General features: G+C 40.4%; 1 protein-coding gene across 2 annotated transcripts in view; it reads left to right on the forward strand.

Moving 5' to 3' along the window:
- Positions 1–22,515, forward strand: part of LOC116100418 (NACHT, LRR and PYD domains-containing protein 4A) — a 40,125-nt gene that overhangs the window by 3,592 nt on the left and 14,018 nt on the right. The window contains exons 3-8 of one of the 2 annotated variants that reach the window (XM_031384232.1): positions 4,769–5,111; positions 9,886–11,458; positions 14,345–14,503; positions 14,957–15,121; positions 17,658–17,825; positions 20,481–20,651. In XM_031384232.1, the coding sequence (XP_031240092.1) occupies positions 4,835–5,111; positions 9,886–11,458; positions 14,345–14,503; positions 14,957–15,121; positions 17,658–17,825; positions 20,481–20,651 (2,513 nt within the window). In that variant the 5' untranslated portion in view covers positions 4,769–4,834. Of the gene's footprint in view, positions 1–4,768; positions 5,112–7,306; positions 7,332–9,871; positions 11,459–14,344; positions 14,504–14,956; positions 15,126–17,657; positions 17,826–20,480; positions 20,652–22,515 lie in introns of those variants that run through there. The other variant, XM_031384233.1, reaches the window with a different exon arrangement.

The raw sequence follows: 22,515 nt of genomic DNA on the forward strand, positions 1-22,515 counted from the left end.
GCTGTCCTGGAACTCACTCTGTAGTCCAGGCTGGCCTTGAACTCAGAAATCTGCCTGCCTCAGGTGGAATTCTTTTCAGAGACACCAACCCCTATCTACCCAGGCAAAACTAGGATTTGTGGCTTCAACAAAGAAATTAATTTCAGAGCAAGGCAGATGTGAAGCCCAATTGGATTTATTAAAAAAAATAGAAAAATAATTTAGGAGAGAGAGGAGGGAGGGAGAGAGAGATAAAGAGAGAGAGAGAGAGAGAGAGAGAGAGAGAGAGAGAGAGAGAGAGAGAGAGAGAGAGAGAGAGAGAGAGAGAGAGAACAGAACATACTAGATAGGAAATTTGGTCCTCAAGTGAGACTCAGAGATAATTTCTTTGCAGTCATACACTGGAACTTGGTGGCTCTCAATGTGACACCTCTTAAGGTTGCTAAGAAATACTGCCACCCCCATAAGTCTCTCACTTCTTTCTACCCAAAAATGTGTACTTTGTGATGTTGGAGAGACAGCTCTGTAAGAATGTTTGCTGCTCTTCCAGAGGACCCATTTTGGATCCCACATGAGTGGCTCACAACTGCCTATAACTCCAGCTTCAGACTACTGATACTTTCTTCTGATCTCTGCATACACATCAAGTTCATGCACATGTACATACACATACACACACACATCACATATCAACAGACATACAAATACATATACATGAAAAAGAATCCAAATATTTTAAAAAAGAATGTTACTTGTAATATGGTTAAAAGTTAAGGGAGTTTTCTCACCTTTAGGAGAGGTATCTTCTAGGACAGGAGAAAAAAGTGCTAGAGAATCAAGGTTATATGTTATGTTAGTCCAGTGGTTCTCAATCTCCATAATGCTGTGTCCTTTTAATACAGTTTCTCAAATTGTTTTGACCCCTAAACATACATTATTTTTTATTGTATCCCATAGCTGTAAATCTGCTGTTATGAGTCTTAATGAAAATAGCTTGATATGCAGGATATCTGATATGGAAGGGTTACTCGATCCTTAAGGCGTCATGACCACAGGTTGAAAATCTGCTTTAGCCAGAAGTAAACACAGATTATTCTTGGTTTTGTTACACTTGGTGGGGATGCCTTCAGGAAGGTCTGACATAGAGCTAAGTGATGACAGTTCATTTATTTTCTTAGATATGATGTCATTTGAAGAGCACATATAGTGTCAGTGGGCTTTTAGGTCCTTGTCAGTGGGGTCTAACTTCTGACTATTTTATCAGTCAAAATAGGAGACTGTGTCTCTAGAGCATAGCATCTTTCTTCCCCAAACCCTTCTCATCACCACAGTTAAATGCCTGCCATCCACAAGCCCTACCTAGCACTCTGGAATTGTCTCCAATTTTTTTTTGTGTCTTGATTTCTTAGTTTCTCTCTAAAGAGTTGGGTAATGTCTCTCTTTGGGCTTCATGATATAGTTGATTGATGATTCCATTAGTTATTTCAAAGGGCCCAGTAGATCTTTGCAGATACGTAGATATCTCAACTTACATAGAAGTTGCATCTCAACAAATCAAGTGTGGATTGAAAATACATGTGTACTTGTAATTTTTATTACATTTATTTTATTTGTGTGTGGGCATACACATAGGGTTGCACACATGCCTAGGAGTGTCTGTGGGGTCAGAGGCCTTCTTATAAGAGTTTATTTTCTCTTTCCTTTGTGTACTTACATCTGAATCCTAAGGCCACCCAGGAGTAGGTTTTATACTCCTTCCTACCTTCCTTCCTTTTTTCTTCCCTTCTTCTTTTGCTCCATCCCTCAATCTCTTCCTCCCTTCCTTCCTTCCTTCCTCCCTCCTTCCCTCCCTCCTTCCCTCCCTCCCTCCCTCCCTCCCTCCCTCTCTTCCTCCCTCTTTTCCTTCCCTCCTCCATGTGCATGTGATGCTAGAATATAACCAGAAATGGCTGCTTGCTTGTCAAGCATTCTTCTATTTGAACTACATCCACAGTTCCTTACTCATTTCCTTAGGTATATGAGGATATCTCATTTTTTCATATTATAAATGATGAATAATGTTTAGCATCTTTTCATGAGTGTGAATAAATGTGTGTGCACAGGTATATATGGGGATCAGAAGACAACCTCAGGTGTCATTCTGCAGGAGCCAGTTCATTTTATTTTGCACGTAGACTTTGTTGATCAAGTACTGCTTGTTGAAAGGACACTCCTTCATGTACATCCCATCACTTACAGATAAGTCTATTTCCTTTAGATTGTAGATGTGCTAGGTGGATATAGGTTAAGAATTTTCATATTTTCTGAATAATTCTATTATTTCTGCATCTGATATCTAGTGAGGGTTCTCCATTCTGTGTTTTTGTCTTAGAGTTACATTTCTTGGATATCCTAGTTATGTTAAGCCTTCCTTAGGATGGTTTTGTCATATCAGAATTTTTTGTTTTGCAGTACTGAAGACTAATATAGTGTAGTGCACACACTACCCAAGCATTCTACTATTGATCACTTAATCAGCCTTCTTTTTGTGTTTTATTTTTATATACTTCAAAGATAATATCTAATTTATTTACTTATTTACTTATCATGTGTATGAGAGTTTCATCAGTGAGCCACATGCATGGGTGCAGCTCAGGGAAGAAGTTATCACATGCCATTGAACTGGAGTCATAGGTGGTTGTAATCCATCTGATATAGATGCTTGTCACTAAACTCGGGTCCTCTGCATGATCTCCAGGTAGTCTTAACCCCTGAGCTGCATCTTACCATCATTGTAAGCTACCATATGGGTGCTGGGATATGAACCCAGGTTTTCTGGAAGAGCAGGCAGTACTTCTAACCACTTTTCTTTGAGACAGAGTATCACTAAGTTGCCTGGGCTTGCCTTGGCTTCACTATGTTTGTAGGTAGACCCTGAAGTTTTAATCCTCCAGCTTCTTCCTCTGAAGTAGCTGGGATGCCGGACCTGTTCCACTGGACTCAGCCATCTGTTTATATATTATAACTTTTATGACAGTGTATTATGTACCATAATACTGTTATCATAATAACATTGTAATACTTATTTACTTATAAACTAGCATCTGTTTACTAGCATTCCATCTAGTATCACCAGAATTAGTGGAAGCAGTAATTCTTTTAACATTTATTCATGTGTTTGTGTGTGCTTGAGTGCATGTAGATATACAACATGTGTACCATGTCTGCAGAGTCCATAAGAGGGTGTCAGATCCTGTGGAGTTAGTGATACAGACAGCTATGAGCCCACCAGTATGGGCACTGGAAACTGAACCCGAGTTTAGTTCCATCACTCTAGCAGCATCAGTAACTCTTTAGAACAGTAAATCTCACTTTGTTGCTTTCTAAGTTTTGTTGCAGTGGTTCTCAACCTGTAGGTTTCAGCCCTTTTGGGGGGTAAATCACTGTTTCAAAGGGGTCACCTAAAACCATAGGAAAACACAGATATTTACATCACTATTCATAAGATAGCAAAATTGCAATTATGAAGAAGCAGTGAAAGTAATTTTCTGGTTGGAAGTCACCAAAACATGAGGAATTGTATTAAAGGGCTATAGCATTAGGAATGTTGAGAACCACTATGCTATTGTTTTAATGTGCCTTTTAATGGGATGAGACCTAATATGATCCCATAAGGAAAAAGTCCCTGCCCTTTATCACCCATAATAAACAGTGTACTACTTGGTTCTTCAGATAAGAAGATTTCTCAGTAAAACTAGTACTCAAGGAATTTGGCTAGAGAAGCTGGTAATCAGGCCACATGGATTCTTTTCTGCCTTCCAAGTGCTAGGATTACAGGGCTTTGCCATCACACCCCACATCTTTTTATTTCTTTACATACACTAGTTCCCAAAAGCAGGTTTGCCTACTTGCACTGATCCCAGTCCCTCTCACATATACATTCCCTCTCTCTTAGATCCATCCCTCCTTTGTTTTCCTTAAAAATACAGCATAAGAAACTTAAATAAGACTAGGCACAAACCCTCATCAAGGCTGGATGAGGCAACCCAATAGGAGACAAAGGGTTAAATCCCAACAAAAGAATCGGAGACAGCTCCCTCTCCCACTGATAGAGGTCCCACAAAAACACCAAGCTATACAACCATAACACTTATTCAGAGGACCTAGTGAAGACCCATGTAGGCTCCATGACTGTCTCTTCAGTCTCTTTGAGCCCCTATGAGCCCTGTTTAGTTGATTGTGTGGGTTGTGTTCTCATGGTGTCCTCAACCCCTCTGGCTTCTGAAATACTTCTCTGTCTCTTCTGTGGGGGTTTTCCTGGCTTCACCTACTTCTTGGCTGTGGTCTTTGCATCTGCTTCTCTCACTTGCTCAATGATGTCTGTGATGGCAGGCACCAATCTATGAGCATAGCAGAAAAGTCATTAGGAGTTATTTCATTGACTTTTATTTTTTGGACAGTTGTGTTTGCTTCTATCATGGGTCTCTGTGCTGCCTAGCTAGTGGTCCCTGGCCATTCATGTAGTGCCAGGTGTGGGCTTCCTCTCATATTATGGGCTTTAAGTTGGACCAGTCACTAGTTGTCCACTCCCACAAGTTCTACATCCCCATTGTTCCAGCACATCTTGCAAGCCAGACAAACAGTAGGTTAAAGGTTTTGTGGCTGCACACTCTGCTTACATAAATGATGTAACTTATGTCCCTACACTTGTGCAGCAAACACTTCATGAGCTCAAACATTCCCCTTTGACCTCCATTTAATTTTAATGAATTAATCCTGTAACTCAGCTGCTTGCCTGATTTTCCCACAGATCCTGTCTGTTTTTTAATCCTGATACTCATCTCTCTGAAGACGAGTCTGTCTTCCTTAAGACACGATGACGTCTTTTTTTTCTGATTTTGGCCTTATGTGGTACTTGGAAGAGCTGAACAAGAAAGAATTCATGAAGTTTAAGGAATTCCTCAAACAGGAGATTTTGCAGTTGGGGCTGAAACAGATTTCTTGGACAGAACTGAAGAAGGCATCTCGGGAAGACCTTGCCAGCTTATTGTTGAAACATTATGAGGAGAAGCAAGCCTGGGATATGACTTTCAGATTTTTCCAGAAGATCAATAGGAAGGATCTCATAGAGAGAGCAAAAAGAGAGATTGATGGTGAGTTGACGAAAGCTTCTTTACAGTGAGTGAGGATCATGTCTTAGTTTTGGTAACTTTTTCATGCCCATCTACCAGAGAGCCATCAGGTGGAATGGGATGTTTTTCTCCTGAGGGAGGTGGCAGCTTCATGCAGACACTTTAGGTGTAGTGTGTGAGGTCAAATTTATGAGTGTATCATGCTCTAACCTAGTTGGTTAAATTCCTATACAGGGTATTAGTAATAGTCCATTGAATCTAAACTGGAGCCTTAACTCTATAGTGAAATGGTAGCACTATGGATTTAGGTTAGCAGCAACAGAAAAGACCTGTAATAGATCATATTCATGGGGTCTAGGAAAGGAAGGTGGCTGAGTCTGTAAGTTTCTTGCTGTATAAACATGAAAAACTAACTTTAACCACATACAAGCAAGGCATAGTAGCAAGTTGGCCAGTTAGCTTGGCAGTTTCCAAGCCAGCTAAAAAGTTGTCCCAAAAAATGAGATGGAGGGCCTAAAGAGATGACTCAGTGGTTATGAACACCTGCTCTTACAGAGGACAGTGGCTATGTTTCTAGAACGTACCTGGTGGTTCACAGCAATCTGTAACTCGACTTTCAGGGGATCCAGTGCCTTCTTCTATCCTCTGAGAGCATTGCACACATCTGGTGCACATATATACATGCAAACAAAAGCATTCATTCATCCAAATTAAAAACAAATATTTTCTTTTTTTTTTCTTAAGTGGTAAGCAGTTGAAGGAGACGCCCAATATCAATCTCTGATCTCCACATGCATGTGTATTGTACCTCCCTCTGCCTCCCTTATACATATCATATATGCATTTGAAATATCTATGTAAATTATATGGAACAAGATTTCTCAATTTATTTGTGGCTCTGTCTGTTTTGATCTTTAGCAAGCAAAAACTTATAACAGAAAACTTATCTTTCATAAATGCTATGACCTTACAAGTCACACTTATATTCATCCTGGTATAAGATATCATGGATGCTTTAAAATTTAATTAATTTCTTTGTCTTTGATGTTTTAGTATCTTACTATGATAACCCTAGATGTATGTTTTTTTTCCTAAGCTCGTTCTGCTTGGGATTCACTGATAATCTGAGATCTGTGGCTATAAAATATTCTTTACACCAGCCTTTATGTGTTTAAAAGTTATCTTTTCCCCACTTTAACAAAAATCACTTTTCATCTCAATATCAGCCCCCCTCTTCCCAATAACCACTCATACATCACCCTCCTCTTTTTCTCTGAGAGGGAGGAGACCCCTGGGTATTGCCCCTACCTCGTGCTGGTATATTAAGTCATTACTTGTCTAGGCACATCATCTCCTATTGACACCAGACACAGTAGCCCCGTTAGGGGATCCACAGGCAGGCAACAGATTCAGGGACATCAGTTACTCCAGTTGTTGGGGGACCCACATGAAGATCAAGATCTATATCTGCTGCATAAATGTTATGGGCAGGGGGAGCTAGGTCCAGCCCATGCTTGCTCTTTGTTTGGTAGTTCAGTCTTTGGGAGCCCCCAAGGGCCAAGTTTACTTGACTCTTTTGGTCTTCCTGTGGAGGCCCTGCTCTCTTCAGGTCTCTTAATCCTTCCCTCAACTCTTCCACAAGATTCTCCAAGCTCATTTAATATTAGGCTGTGGGTCTCTGCATCTCTTTCCATTGGCTGGTGGGTGGAGCCTCTCAGAGGACAGTTACGTTAGGCTCCTGTCTGCAAACATAACAGAGTATCATTAATAGTGTCAGAGTTTGATTCTGGCCGATGGGATGGGTCTCAATTTGGGGCCGTCACTTCTTGGCCATTGCCTCAGTTTCTGCTCTATTGTTTTCTCTAAACATCTTGTGGGTAGGCAGGGTGCATTTTGGGCTGACAGTTTTGTTGACAGTAAGTTGCTGTCCTTATCCCTCTACTGTGAGTGCTGCTGGCTCCAGGAAGTGGCCACTTCAAAATCCATATTTTCAACTGCTAGAAGTCTCAGCTAGAGTCACCCCTATAGACACTCTGGGGTCTCTCCCTATCCTAGGTTTCTGGCATATCCTAGAGTTGCACCTCATTGATTACTGTTCTCTCTCCCCTGCACTCCCTACAACTGATACCCCCACCTCCATCACCTCCCCATCTCCTCTCCCACCCAGTTCCCTCTCTCCATCCAATTCTAATATCTATTTTATTTCTTTTTCTAAGAAATATTCAACCATTCTCCCTTGGGCCCTCTTTGTTATCTGGGTTCTCTAGGTTTATGGATTGTACTGTGGCTATCCTGTACTTTATGTCTAATATCCACTTATAAGTGAGTACATATCATGTATGTTCTTTTTGTATTTGTTTAAAAAAAGTGTCAGTGCTGTTCTTTCCCACCTTCTTCTTGAAATACAGTTGCATATAAGAGTCTTTAATTCATGGTTAAAATACATGTGAGCAGTTAGAAATTATATTATGTGTATGTGAGAGTGTCTGCTTGCACTATTTATGAACTACTTATACCTTAAAGTCCAGAAGAGTATGTCGGATCTGGACGTACAGAATGAGGAAGCTGTCATGTGGATGCTTGTAACTAAACCAAGGTCTTCTGGGTACTTTTAACCACTGAGCCATCTCTTGATCGCCACATGTTAGATCTTGATACAATGTCTTGTGTCTATTTCTTTTCATCTCTCTTCTGTGCTTTAGGATATCTTTTGTTTCTAACTGTCTTCTGGCCCTCCGTTCCCTGTTCAACTATTTCTCATCAATAAAATAACAACTTGTTGGTTTCTTTTGACTTTTCTTAAATTTCTTCTTTGTATATATACACTTGCTTATTTGTATACCATAGTTCACAAGTAGAGATCAAAAAAACAACTTCAGAAAGTTAATTCTGCTTCTGTCATTTGGGTCTCACGGACCAAACTTAAGTAATCAGGCTTGATGGCAAATGTCCGTGAAGCATCTTACTAGCCATTATCTGTTGATTCTTAAATTAAAACAAAACAAACAAACAAAAAAGACCTTTTGTGTAAATAGTTTGCCTTGCTTTTCCTTAGTTTCTACTGATCGCTCAACCTGCCTTTTATTTTTATTAAGTGCCCTTTAAAAATTGTTATACTTGGTATACAAAGGGTTTCAGTATAAGTTGTGTGTGTGAGTGTGTGTATGTGTGTGTGTGTGTGTGTGTGTGTGTGTGTGTGTGAGTGTATCCTTGTGCTTTGCTCACGGTATTTGCCCACTGTGCTTTGGCTTCCCTCTTTCCCACTAGTTCTCTCTGGCCCTTTAAACCGTACCCTTTTTGCTTTCTTGACATATAAATGGAAGGTTGTGTATGTTAAAAAATGTTTAAGGTACCTTTTCAAAAATTTCACAAGTGCACGCACATGTGTTGGATTATGTGTGTGAGTGCAGTGCCTACAGAGTCCAGGTCCTCTCAACATGGGTCATAGGCTGTGGTGAGCCACCTGATATGTGTGATGCAAACCACTCTCAAGACCTCTTTCAGAGTAGCTAGTGCCCTTAACAACTAATGCATTTCTCTAGCCCCATTGTTCTATACTTTTGATGTCAGTGTGACACTACCTGTTTTCATTATGTAGTCAATCTTCTGTTGATAGTGATACCATCTGATGTTTGAGTTTAGAGAGCCATGTATTCTGCCATATCTGGTTGGCATTTCTACTATCCCGGTAGTGCAGCTTCACACAGCACAGAGTTCCACATGGTCCAGAGTATTATCTAGGAAAGCCATGCTTTTGGTTTTGAATGAGTACATTCATTAAGTACATTGCAAGTCAAAGTAAATAATAAATAGGAAATGATAGAGATAAGCAGTAGGTAGGTAAGTATGTAGGTAGGTAGATAGATGGATGGATGGATAGATAGACAGACAGGCTGATAGATAGCAAAACATCATCACAGTGGGCCCTCAAACCATCCAATAATAGTTGACTGGGGAAGCCTCTTTAAGGCAGCCAGATGGAATTCCGAAGCAGAGCAGAGAGTGACTAAAGCTATGTTCCAATTGAATAAGCATACAATGGTAGGAGGGGTTACACCAGCACATTGGGCTCTCATAACATCATCAAATTGTACCTTCACAGCATCCATCAGAAAACAGATTGGGAAATTGGAGTCAGTTGGCGCTCACAATTGAGCTGTTTTCTCATGGCTTAGGTGCCCTTGGTTCTACTTCAGGCTTCTCTTCCCATTGCAGGCACTTTAATGTCATGGGGAAAAAGTCACGAGATATGTTAGAAATGATTCATTTGTTAGCTATCCTCAAGGGCATAGCATTTTTATTCTTGGTCTCTCTTATTCTCTTTGCTTCCTGTTGCAGAGTTAGGGGTCAGCCCATTCCTAGACAAGAACCCAAGAAGGCAATACACTGAGACATGAGTGGGTCTGAAATGGGGAAGAGGGACAACTTGATTTCAAGTGACAGCTTTTGAAAGAGCATGTGACAGTTTAACAGTATAACACTCAGGACACACACAGTAATACAACTGTGTGTATCCAGGGCTAGTGAAAAATCTTCTCACTTTAACTAGTGTTGTTCTGAGCCAACAGATTACAAACTCATAAAAACATACACATAAGGGGACTGAAGAAATGACTCAGTAGCTAGGGGCACGTTCCACTTGGGGGTGGGGGTGGGATTTAGCACCTCTACCCAATAACACAAAAAATAATTTTTAAATGATCCATTCTGATAATTAAAGTGTTATCGTCAGATATGGGGGAATGATCAACTTTGATATATTGTGGATTTATTTCCCTTGTGCTCACTGACTCAGGATACCCAAAGTTATATCGAGCTCATTTGAAGATAAAGCTGACCCATGACACTTCCAGAGCATTGAATATTAGTATTCAGAATTTCTTTAAGGAGAAATTTACTGAGGATGACTATGATTGTTTTGAGAGCCTTTTACAATCAAAGGGAACTGAATCAAAGCCACAGGTGGTGTTCCTGAGTGGTGTTGCTGGAATTGGCAAGACACTGATGTTGAAGAGGTTAATGCTGGCCTGGATAGAAGGCCTCGTGTTTCCCCACAAATTCTCCTACATCTTCTACTTCTGCTGTCAAGAAGTAAAGCAGTTGAAGACAGCTAGCCTGGCTGAACTGATCTCCAGAGAATGGCCTGGCCCCTCAGCTCCCATAGAGGAGATACTATCCGAACCTGAGAAACTCTTATTTATCATTGACAGCTTAGAAGGGATGGAATGTGATTTGTTCAAATGGGAATCAGAGCTGTGTGACAACTGCATGGAGAAGCAGTCAGTGAATATACTACTAAGCAGTTTGCTCAGAAGGAAGATGCTCCTAGAATCCTCTCTCCTCATTTCTACTACTCCAGAGACTTTTGAAAAAATGAAGAACAGGATTGAGTACACACATGTGAAAATAATAACAGGACTTACAGAGAAAAATATTAAGATGAATTTCCACAGATTATTCCAAGATAGGAACAGAGCCCAGGAAGCCTTCAGTCTGGTGAGAGAAAATGAGCAGCTGTTCACTGTATGTCAAGTCCCTGTGCTCTGTTGGATGGTAGCTACTTGTCTAAAAGAAGAGATAGAGAAGGGAAGAGACCCAATCTCCATTTGCCGTTGTACCACCTCCCTGTATACCACTCACATCTTCAATTTGTTCATTCCCCAAAGTGCCTGTTCTCCAAGTAAGAAAAGCCAAGACCAGCTGCAGGGCTTGTGTTCTCTAGCTGCTGAGGGCATGTGGACTGACACATTTGTGTTTGGTGAGGAGGCTCTCAGGAGAAATGGAATCATGGACTCTGACATCCCCACACTGCTGGACATTGGAATGCTTGCAAATATCAGGGAATCTGAAAATTCTTATGTATTCTTCCATCCATCTGTTCAGGAGGTCTGTGCAGCTATCTTTTATCTGCTAAAGAGCCATGTGGACCACCCTAGCCAGGATGTTAAAAGTATAGAGACACTCATGTTTATATTTCTAAAGAAAGTCAAAGTACAGTGGATTTTTTTGGGCTGGTTCATCTTTGGCCTTTTACATGAATCAGAACAAAAAAAGCTAAAGGCATATTTTGGCCACCAGTTGTCCCAGGAAATAAAGCATCAGTTGTATCAGTGCCTGGAAACCATAAGTGGCAATGAAGAGCTCCAAGAACAGATAGATGGCATGAAGTTGTTTTACTGTCTGTCTGAGATGGACGATGAAGCCTTCTTAGTACACGCAATGAACTGTATAGAACAGGTTAACTTTGTGGCTAAGGATTATTCTGATGTTATTGTTGCTGCCCACTGCTTAAAACATTGTTCTACACTGAAGAAACTGTCCTTTTCAACCCAAAATATTCTGAATGAAGAACAAGAACACAGCTATATGTGAGTCCCTTCACTATCTTTCTTTTCAGTCCCATTTTCATAATCTGTGCTGGTGTATTAATGATTTACATAGATTCAGAACACACCCTTACTGGTTGTTCAAATAGCGAGTGGTAGGCCTAGAAACTACATATATACAAACCACAAAACCAAACTCAACAGGTTGTGTGTGCATATATGTATATGTAATATGTATATATGTATAGGGATGTGTGTGATACATAGGTGTGCATATATAACATATATATCCATATATATATGCATATATATATGCATATATATATGCATATATACATAAAACAATAAAAAAGCTGTCAGCTTGAGAGTTGGTGGTGCACATTAGGGACAGGAGGGAGAAAGTGATGGAATACGATTTCAATTATATGATTTAAAAAATAAATTTAAAGCCAGGCAGTGGTGGCACACACCTTTAATCCCAGCACTTGGGAAGCAGAAGCAGGTGGATTTCTGAGTTCAAGGCCAGCCTGGTCTATGGAGTGAGTTCCAGGACAGCCAGGCCTATACAGAGAAACCCTGTCTCGAAAAACCAAAATAAATTAAATAAATAAGTAAATAAATAAATTTAAAAAGAAAATAGAGCTTTTAAGGGAGAAAATAAGAAGTTCACCTGTTTTGATAACAGCTTCCTTTTTGTAAGATTCACTTCTAATGTATATGTATGTGGCTACATGTTAGTATGAACATGTGTGGAGGTGGCCTCAGTGGCCTGAAGAAGTAAGTCATCAGATTCCCCTGGAGCTATAGTTCAATGCCAGATGTGGGCTCTGGGATCCGAATTCTTATTATCTGAAGAAAGTTAAGCACTCTTAGATTAAATATTGAGCTGTGTCCAGTCCAACAAGCTCTATTTTGAGCCCCAGATGGGCTCTTTTAAAGATAATGCTATTTGATCTTATTAATATTTATTTTTTGTTAATTGTTTTGAGACAGGGTCTCACTATGTAGCTGTGGCAAGCCTGGAACTCAGATATTCATGTGCCAGTTTCCAGAGTACTGGAATGAAAGGAATTTGCAACCAGGCCTGGCCATTTTTGTTAATTATTAGTTGTGCATACTTATGAGTTCACAGTGATACATCAGTTCATATATGTAGGGACCAAGAGTATTGCCTGGTATAATGTACAGTTCCTAGATTTGTTCCCCAGACTCATATAGAACTGAGTATAAGGGTACATGCTTGTGATCCAAGCACTAGGCCAGGCCTAGAATATATAAGACAGTGTATGTAAGGAAAACAACATCTTAATCACACCTATCCAGGTGTGAGGGTTATACTTGTAACCCCAGCACCCAGGAAACTGAGGCAAGAGGTTCTCTCAGCATTTTAAAGTAGTTTGGGCTACTTACAATGAGGGTTCCAGGTCAGTCTGGTATAAAGTGTGAGGTTCTGTCAAAAACAAGCAAGCAAACAAACAGAAAATTAAAAACCCAAACCCCTAATAACCAGATGAAACAACAAAAAATACATGTGTATAATATCTGATCTCTTGACTCTATTTTGTTTCCATCCTGAGAACAGAATCCAGGGCATCATATATGCTAGGCTAGCTTGTTACCAGGAATGGCAGCCCCAGCTCATGTTTTTGAGACATGGTTTAGCCTTCTATTAATTCTGTAATCAAGGCTGGCCTTGGATTTCTGATCTTTCTGCATCAATAAAATAAGTTAACTCAGTTCCTTAGGAGCCCTGGAGTTTATCCTTGGGACTAATTTCATACTTGAAAACTTATTAGGTGAGCTTGCAAAGTGACCTAGCAAATAAAAGTTACTTTCTCTCAAATCTGATGACCTAAATTCAATCCCTTAGACCATGTAGGAAAACTGATTCTGATTCCTGCAAGTTGTTCTTTGACTTCCATGCACATGATGTGGCACATACACACACCTCTCCACACCCCAACACTACACCCCCCCACACACCTCCACACACACACCTCCACACACACACACACACCCACATACCCCACACATACCCCACACACACCTCCACACACACACCTCCCCACACACCTTCACACACACACACCTGCACACACACACACACCCCCCACACACTTCCACACACCAAAATATTACAAGGCAAATTTGATTATCCTGTTAGAGGTAACAAAAGTAGACAGAGAAATAACCCATGTTATCCAAGATTATAAACTAAGTAGTGGCATGTGAAGTTTGAGCCAGAAGGTTCTTAATGTAAATTTTGACTCAGTGGCTGTGGCACCCTTCCTCATTTTTTCATTCTGAAACTACCAAGGTTATCTATAAAGCAGGTTTTCTCAACTTCAACACTGCCAAGCCATCTGAGTTATCTTATCCTATTGTGGGAATGGGGAGGAAAGGTGAAATCCCCAGACAAGCCTGGTCCCCAATGTGTAGGATTCTCAGAATCCTCTGACATTTTCCCTGATAGACATTAACTGCATCTCCACCTCAAGCTGTAACATCAGAATCCCACAGACCTTGTTATATGTCTGACTAAGAACTACCAACACGAAATGACTTTAGCTAGCTACCTTTACTCAGTATAGGAGTCAGTTTGCTACATTTATGTGTTGTGAATGGCTTGAGTTAACTTTTTGTAAATGAGTAGAATCTGAAAGTGCTGGCAGGTATTATCATATATTTTTTTTGCCTACATGTGTGCATGTTCATGGTGTCCATACAATGCCCATGGTGGACAGAAGACTGTGTCAGATAACCCTAGAATTGGAGTTATGGATAGGTGTGAGCCACCATGTTGGTGCTGAAAACTGAACTCAGGTCTTCTGGGAGAAAAGACAAATGCTCTTAGCCACTGAGCCATGTCTCCAGCTCCTTGAATTAACTTATTGACTGTGGGATGTTTTCCTTTCTTTTCTGTTACAGGGAAAGGCTTCTCACTGGTTGGAATCATATTTGCTCTGTGCTCATAAGCAGTAAGGACATCCAGGAACTCCAAATGAAAGACACTAATCTCAATGAACCAGCCTTTTCAGTCTTGTATAATAATTTGAAGTACCGCAACTGCACCCTTAAAGTACTTGTGTAAGTTAGAGGTCTATTTATTTGATTTAGTCATATAATAGAAGTAACAGACTAGCCTTCTCACCATCTCTTAGCTAGCTGCATAGATGAAGGCTTGTGCAGTCTAAAGTAGAATCTCACTGTCTTTCGACTTCTAATGTCTGTTGCTGACTCTTCTTCATTGAGGGGTATCCCATGAATTATAGGATGATGAGGGAGAGAGAGTATGTGTGTGGTGGTGGGGCTTTGCTGTTTAGATGCTACTAGCTTCCTCATGTAATAGTAAACCTTGTCTTCACATGTCTCCACACAAGTTTCACATGGAAGAGAAAAATCACCCAGTTTGAGAGCCAGTGAGCTGTGTCACTGGGTTACAAAATTAGAGTTATGTGGTCATTGTGGCATATAGGATCTTGCCAAAGATGACAGCTCTGGTTGGGTGGAAACTGATGGATACTACTCTTTGTTTTGCAGGGCAAATAATGTGTTTTTCTTATGTGAAAAGCATCTGTTCTTTGAGTTGATTCAGAATTGCAACTTACAGCACTTGAACCTCAGCCTCACAGTTCTCTCACCCAATGATGTGAAACTGTTGTGTGATGTCTTGAACCAGGCAGAGTGCAACATAGAAAAACTCGTGTAAGTCTATGTGTTCTACTATCTCACTGACTCTCCTCAGAGGAGGCATACATATTAATTTTGATCCACTTGCTTTGATAAAAATCCCTTGACCTAAGAAATAATAGAAAAAATACATTTACTGGATTCAGAATTTCAGCTTATGGGCCAACACTATGGGCAGTCAAGATAGCAAAACCTGAATGCATAGTCACATCAAATACACTATCAAGAGCAAAGAGCAGTGGATTAATGCACACATGCTAGTTCTCAACTAACTTTCTTCACACTTATACAGGTCAGGATCCTGCTTCCTGAGGAATGGTGCCCCCAACAGTAGCTGAGTCTTACCATTTCAGTAAACTTCATTAAGACATTGCCCATAAACATGCTTACAGGCCATCCTTATCTTGAGAACCCCTCACTGAGACTCCCTTTCTAGATGACTCTAGATTGTGTCAAGGTGACAAAACTATCACACTATAGTTTTTAATTTGTGCACTTGTGTCCTATTTTTCTATTGTTCATGTGTAGACTTCCTCACTTTAAAATCTGATCCCAGATAGTCAATAAGATGGGTCAGTGGATTAAGGCACCTGCTGCCAACCCCACAACCTGAATTCTATCCCAGGACCCACATGGAGAAAGGAAAGAACCAACTTCCACAAGTTGTTCTCTTTTGTTCCACATTCTCCACATTGTCTTTTGCATACTATAGCACATGTAATTGTGCATGCATACACAATGTACATAAATGAATGAAATTGATAATACTTTAAAACACTATTCAACATTCATCCCCAACATAGTGGTTCATAACCACCTGCAATTCTAGTTCCACAGGATCTTATACCTTCTTGCATGTGCAGGCACCAGGTATTCATGTGGTACACAGACATACATAAGCAAAGCACTCACGCATGAAACAAAAAAAATGTGTATGTCTAATTTAAATTTTTCTTAAATTGAACTGATTATGGAATGTGAAAGTTAATTTCTAGATGGGTATATCCACTTTGGAAACCACTACTTCGCTTCAGATTCATGATTCCCAGCTCACCTTAGAACTCAGATCTCTAACTGTTGAGTGTACTGTCTATGGCTGCATGATTCCATTTGCTGAAAGATGGCCACTAACCTGAACCATTCATGGCAGATGTTCATACCAGAAAGTTCCAATTCTGACTGAGAGTAAGCTAGGTCAAAAACCTGTGGCTACTAATCATATCTAGATGGATCTCCGATATTGTTGCTGGCACAAATTTGATTCAAAAGGATGTCATGTGGTTCACATATAAAGTTTAAAGTGGGAAGGACCATAGTGATAGAGGCAAGCAGAGTGGTTCCTGGTTGCAACTAGTGACAGAAAAGGGAGGTGAGAATAAATATGGAGGACTACAGTTCTTAATATATGCACTTTATCCTATTTTTCTGCCCCGGGTACTGTTAATCTGTATAGTTCTCTGATAACCATGTTTTCGAGTTTTGAATGATTGCAAGTAGCAGAAAGATGATACAGATAGCTAGCAAATTTATCCTCAGATCTGACACATCATCAGAGGAAAGTAGGATAGCCCATGAGAGAGATGACATCGTATAAGATGACATCATATAAGAACCTACACACATCCAGAAGAAGTTGACTGAAGAAACCTATTTGAAGCAATCAGAAGGAAATCCTAATCTCATATCCAGGGAGGAGGAGCAAGGTGTCCATTTTGGATGGATAATGTCTGCAATAACATGAGCAAGACAGGCTCGTCCATACTAAATGACTGGAGAGGTCTTGACACAGCCCTGCTGGAGGTCCTGGCAGAGTAGATATTTCTTTCCACTCATGTGTTCCCTCCAGACTTCTCTTTCATGATGTATGCCATTATTATATCCTTATTATGTTGTGGCATGAACAATAGTAACTTTGGTTAGTACTGGCTTACCTTCCAGCCATTCTCAGGAACAGAGTTTTTACTCTTGGGTGTAACTACTCACCCCACTTCTTATTACAGATCAAAAGGGGCCAGGCCATATATAGATAAAGAGTCTTAGAGGACATTTGCAATATACATGCTTCAGTCCTGGACAGGAAAGCTCTCCTCACTCTTGACATTCAATTTCAGCAAGCTTAAATAGCACATCACAATGTATAAATATAGCTTACATTACATCTGGTAATTCAAGGGCATCACACACACACACACACACACACACACACACACCAATAAATACATGTAAAATTTAAACTGGTCTGGAAACATTTCTCAGAGGATTATAAGCACTTGTTTTTATGTAGTGAATTTAGCTTAAAGTTCTGTCCTAGCACTCACACTGCACACTCATACCGCTTACAAATAGCTATAACTCTAGTTCTAGAGGATATACCTGTCCTCTATAGGCAAAAGACATACATGTCACACACATATATATGTGCAGGCATATTCTCATACAAATTACAAATATTAACAATGTCAAATTCTGAGAAGTCCTACACTTTCATGGGGAAAACAAAATAAAATGTCATAAAGACAGAGAAGCATATGATGTTATCATTTTCCTGCAGGGTAGCATCCTGTAAGATTTCACCTGATGACTGCAAGATGTTTGCCTCCGTCCTGATCAACAGCAAGACCTTGAAGTATCTTAATTTGGCATCCAACACCTTGAAAAAAGGGATATCCTCACTGTGCAAGTCTTTGTGCCACCCAGACTGCATTCTCGAGCACTTAGTGTAAGTGGCCTTGGGTGGTGGGATTCATAATAGAGACTGTGGAAATAGTTTGAACATAGACTCTGTTTACTAAAGTCTCCCTTTTCTGTGTCTGGGGAAATGGCTCAGTGGGTAGGAGTACTTTCTATGCTGACATCAGCAGTAAATGATGTCTGTAATCCTAGTGCTGAGAAATGAAGTTGGAGGGTCCTAAAACTCAAGGATTAGTCTTATTGGTGAGTCCCAGTCTTAAAACAAGGCAAAGAGCAACTGAGGAAGACACCAGCATCAGCATCAGCCTCAACAGGAATACACATGTAGTATACACATTGTTAGATTTCCAAGGCAACATAGAGAGATAGGAGGTAGAAAAAAGACTAGAGCCTAATCTCAGCAGACTGATTTATTCCAAAACAGAAAAGGATAGAACATTGCCTATTGGGAAGGGTGCCTGTGTGGAGGAAAGGTGGCTGTGAATCTTGATAGGGGTGATATGAGGGTATTGTTTGTATCCATCCATAAGGGGCTAGTACAGTTATCTAGTCTCTTTCCTTGGAATTAGAACGCAACAAAAAGGTGCTTTGTTGTGTCTGCATTCTTTCTTTCCTTGAAATGTCATAGCTTTCTGTGTTTACCTGCTGATTGGAGCAAGATAATCTGTGGGATTCCTGTCCAACCACAACATTCTGTGACACCACACAGACAACTTAATTAGTTATAATAGCTTCCCATTGATATAGTCCCATAGCATAAGTTTCAAAGCACCATAAGAAATTATATATATACATATATATATACACATACACATACACACACACACACACACACACACATACACACACACACACACACACACACACACACACACACACACACACGGGGCTGGAGAGATGGCTCATTGATTAAGAACATATGCATTGCTCTTCCAGAGGACCCATTTGTTTCCTAGCACTCATGTCAAAAAACTTAACCACTGTTCCTCTAGGTCTGAGGAATCATAGAAACTCCACAGGTAGATGCTCCCTCACACAGACAGACCCACACATAGCATAGACAAATACAATAATTAAAAATTAAATCTTCAAAATATGCACTTACTTGGATATACACAGGATTTGGTTGCATATATCTGTAGTTCCAACTGTGCAGGAATCTGAGACAGTAGGATTTCAAGTTCAAGTTCAACCTTCAAAAAATGCCATGCAAAAATGGAAAGAGAAAACCAATTCCACAAAGCTGTTCTCTGACCTCTACATACATACTGTAGTATGTAACCACATACATCATATACATACATGCACATATAATTTATATTTTTATTGGTTCTGAACTTAACATTTGTAGAATATTTTTCTCATTGTTTCCTAAGTGACATGGGACAACAGTTAGTTAATATCTACCTTGTATTGTATATTATAAGAAAACTGGAGGAGGTTGGAAATAGTGTATGGGAGAATAACGACAGGTTGGATACATGCTGAACCACTGTACATACAGCTCTTGCATATCTGCAGTTTTTGCATCCACAATGATCCTAACCCCATATCCACACCTCCCCCTGCCCCTGGCTACCCATAGGTACCAAGGTTTTAATGTACTAAACTTCAAAAGCTGTTTGGCTAGTTTAAAGTCACTATAGCAGATACACAGTCCTGTTTCTAGAACTTGTTTTTGGCATGCAGAATGAGCTCTCAACTGGGACAGTCACAGAGTCAATGCCTTTTAACTCCTTGACCGCATCTCATACTGAATGTGTTGCTCTTGTAATTGTGGATGGAGTAAATGAGTAGGCTAGCAAGGAAGAAAATTAAGGCCTTTAGAACTTGGGAGAGAGGTTTGGTGTTTTGGATAGGGCCAATGATTGTGAGTTTTCATTTATGTATTCCTATATATTTCACATTATGAAGGTTAGTATTAGCTGTCACCCTAGCAAAATATATAATCAACTGAGAAGTGAGTCTCTAATCAGGAGGGTCCAGGATCATGTCAGTGAGGGATTGTCTTCACTATGCCAATTGGTCTGTGAAGACCGAGCCCACAGTGGGCAGCACCATTGCCCTGGGTTTGAGCCCTGGATTATTCATGAGTGAAAATTAATCATGCATGTATGAATCCTCTGTACCCTTAACTCTAGATGTAATATGGCCAGGCGTTCGAAGTTTCGGTCTCCTTGACTTCACACAATGAGAGAGTGTAATCTGGAATACTAAACTAAATTGGAATCTATCTCTCCAAAATTGATTTTTGTAAAGATATTTTTATCATAGCAACAGAATTGAAACTAAACATATATATATGTACATATATGTGTATGTATATTGTTTTTCAAAATATATTGTTCATACTGTTTATTACATAAGACAAAATGGATGTTGTTGCTATATTAAATAATCATGAAGCTTTAAAAGTATCATTAGAGCCAGTAATGGAGTCAGTTAATATAAAGGATGTAGGTTAGTATCAGGTAAGGTCTTCAAAACATAACCATTGTCATTCAGTTTACTCAATTTTAATGCTCGATCCTATGCAAATCAGAATAAATGAAGGGAGATATGTTTGGATAAGTCAGAAGTTCCTCCACTTGCTTATTCAAGATTCATAATTACTTATTTGTAATTACTGTTATTATGTGTAAATGTTGTATTTTCTCCTTCATACACCCCTTTCCCCCTACAGTTTGGCCAACTGTTCCCTCAATGAACAATGCTGGGACTACCTTTCTAATGTTATTAGGCAGAACAAAACTCTGAGGCATCTAGACATCAGCTCCAATGACCTCAAGGATGAAGGACTGAAGGTTCTCTGTAAGGCTCTGACTCTCCCAGACAGTGTCCTCAAGTCACTATGGTAGGTTTCTTTGAGCTTGGCCTTGGAGGCCCTCTTAAGGAATATTTGATGTATATGCCTGAGAATACGGAGGGTATAGTCACTCACCTCAGGTTCCTGAAGACTTTTTCCTGAGGTCAGATATCTGCCTTGACCTTTGTTTCATTCATGGCTTTAGTATGTGGTAGGCAGCCTCTCAGAATATAGACACACCATGTGTACTCTTCGGTTGGTGGTTTAGTCCCTGGGAGCTCTGAGGGTATTAGTTAGTTCTTATTGTTGTTTGTCCTAAGGGGCTGCAAACCCTTCAGCTCCTTGGGTCATTTCTCTAGCTCCTTCATTGGGAACTCTGTGCTCAGTCCAATGTATGGCTGTGAGCCTCTACTTCTGTATTAGTCAGGCACTGGCAGAGCCTCTCAAGAGACAGCTTTATCAGGCTACTGTCAGCCAGCAGTTGCTGGCATCCAAATAGTGTCTGGGTTTGGTGATTGAATATGGGAAGGATTCCTAGGTGGAGCAGTCTCTGGATTGTCCCTCTTTCACCAACCAAAGAGTACGCAAGGTGAGACTCATGTCTCCAGCTGCATATAGCCTAGTCGGTCCTCAGTGGGAGAAGAGGTCCTTGATCCTGTGAAGGTTCTATGCCCCAGTGTAAGGAAATGCCAGGGCCAGGATGCGGGAGAGGGTGGGTTGGTGAGCAGGGGAGGGGGAAGGAAACAGGTTTTTTTTTTTTTTTTCTTTTCAGAGGGGAAACCAGGAAAGGAGATATCATATGACATGTAAATAAAGACAATATCTAATAATAAAAAAATCAAATTAGAAAAAAGAATATAGACACAAAGAACTAAGATAAGGAAAGGAATTATGGCTGAGTTTAAGGGATGGCTAAAATGTTTGGAGCAGGTACTAGAAGATGAATATGTATCACCAGATGAAAAACTGGACTCCAAATTCTAGATAGAAGAGTCTTTAGTGATTTTTTTTTTTTTTTTGTAATTACTGTGACTTTGAAAAATCTGACAGAAACAACTTAAGGGAGTCAAGATTCATTGTAGTTATGGTATGGAATGGTCTAATCTCTCTTGGTGGAGAAAAAAAGCATGATAAGGTGGCTTTATGGTAGTAGGAGTGTGTATAAAAATTCTTCCCATCTCTGTGGATCAGGAAGCTGAGTGTGGACCCAAAGTCATGGTTGGTGTAGGATACAACCTTTAAGCCCACAATCAGGGATCCACTACTCACTGTTAGGCCCCAATATTTCATAGGTCCCACATCTTACCGAATCAGTGTCCCCATCTGGGGATTAAGTTTTTAAACACAGCAGCCTGTAGGAAACGTCATGTCTGAAGAATACGGAAGACCTAAAAATGTATGTGTAAATTAATTATTGTACATGGAAATTCTACCATGGAAAAATAAACAGCAGGGAGTAACTGGGACCAGCGGGACAAGGCACACAGTAACTCCACCAGCCTAGTGACTTGGGTTCCTTCCGTTCTGTCTGGGCTGGGATCCAGAGCAGACCTAGGGTAAAAGCTCTGCAGCCAGTCCCACAACACCCAGAGGAAGCTCCACTCCCAGGTGCTCTGACACACCCAGGATCAGAGGTAAGCAGGAACCAACATCTGTCCCCAAACTGGGAGTAACTGGGACCAGTGGGACCAGGCAATTAGGAACTCCACCAGCCTAGTGACTCCGGCTCCTTCCAGTCTGTCTGGGTTAGTGTTCTGAGCAGACCTTGGGCACAAGCTCTGTAGCCAGTCCCACAACACACAGAGAAAGCCACACTTCCAGGTTATCTAACAAGCCCAGGATCCCAGGATCCCAGAATCAAAGGATCACAGAGGCAGCTTGACTCTGAGGAGTTCTGACACAACCAGGATCA

This window comes from Mastomys coucha, unplaced genomic scaffold (genome assembly GCF_008632895.1).
Source record: "Mastomys coucha isolate ucsf_1 unplaced genomic scaffold, UCSF_Mcou_1 pScaffold21, whole genome shotgun sequence".
Classification (NCBI taxonomy): Eukaryota; Metazoa; Chordata; class Mammalia; order Rodentia; family Muridae; genus Mastomys; species Mastomys coucha.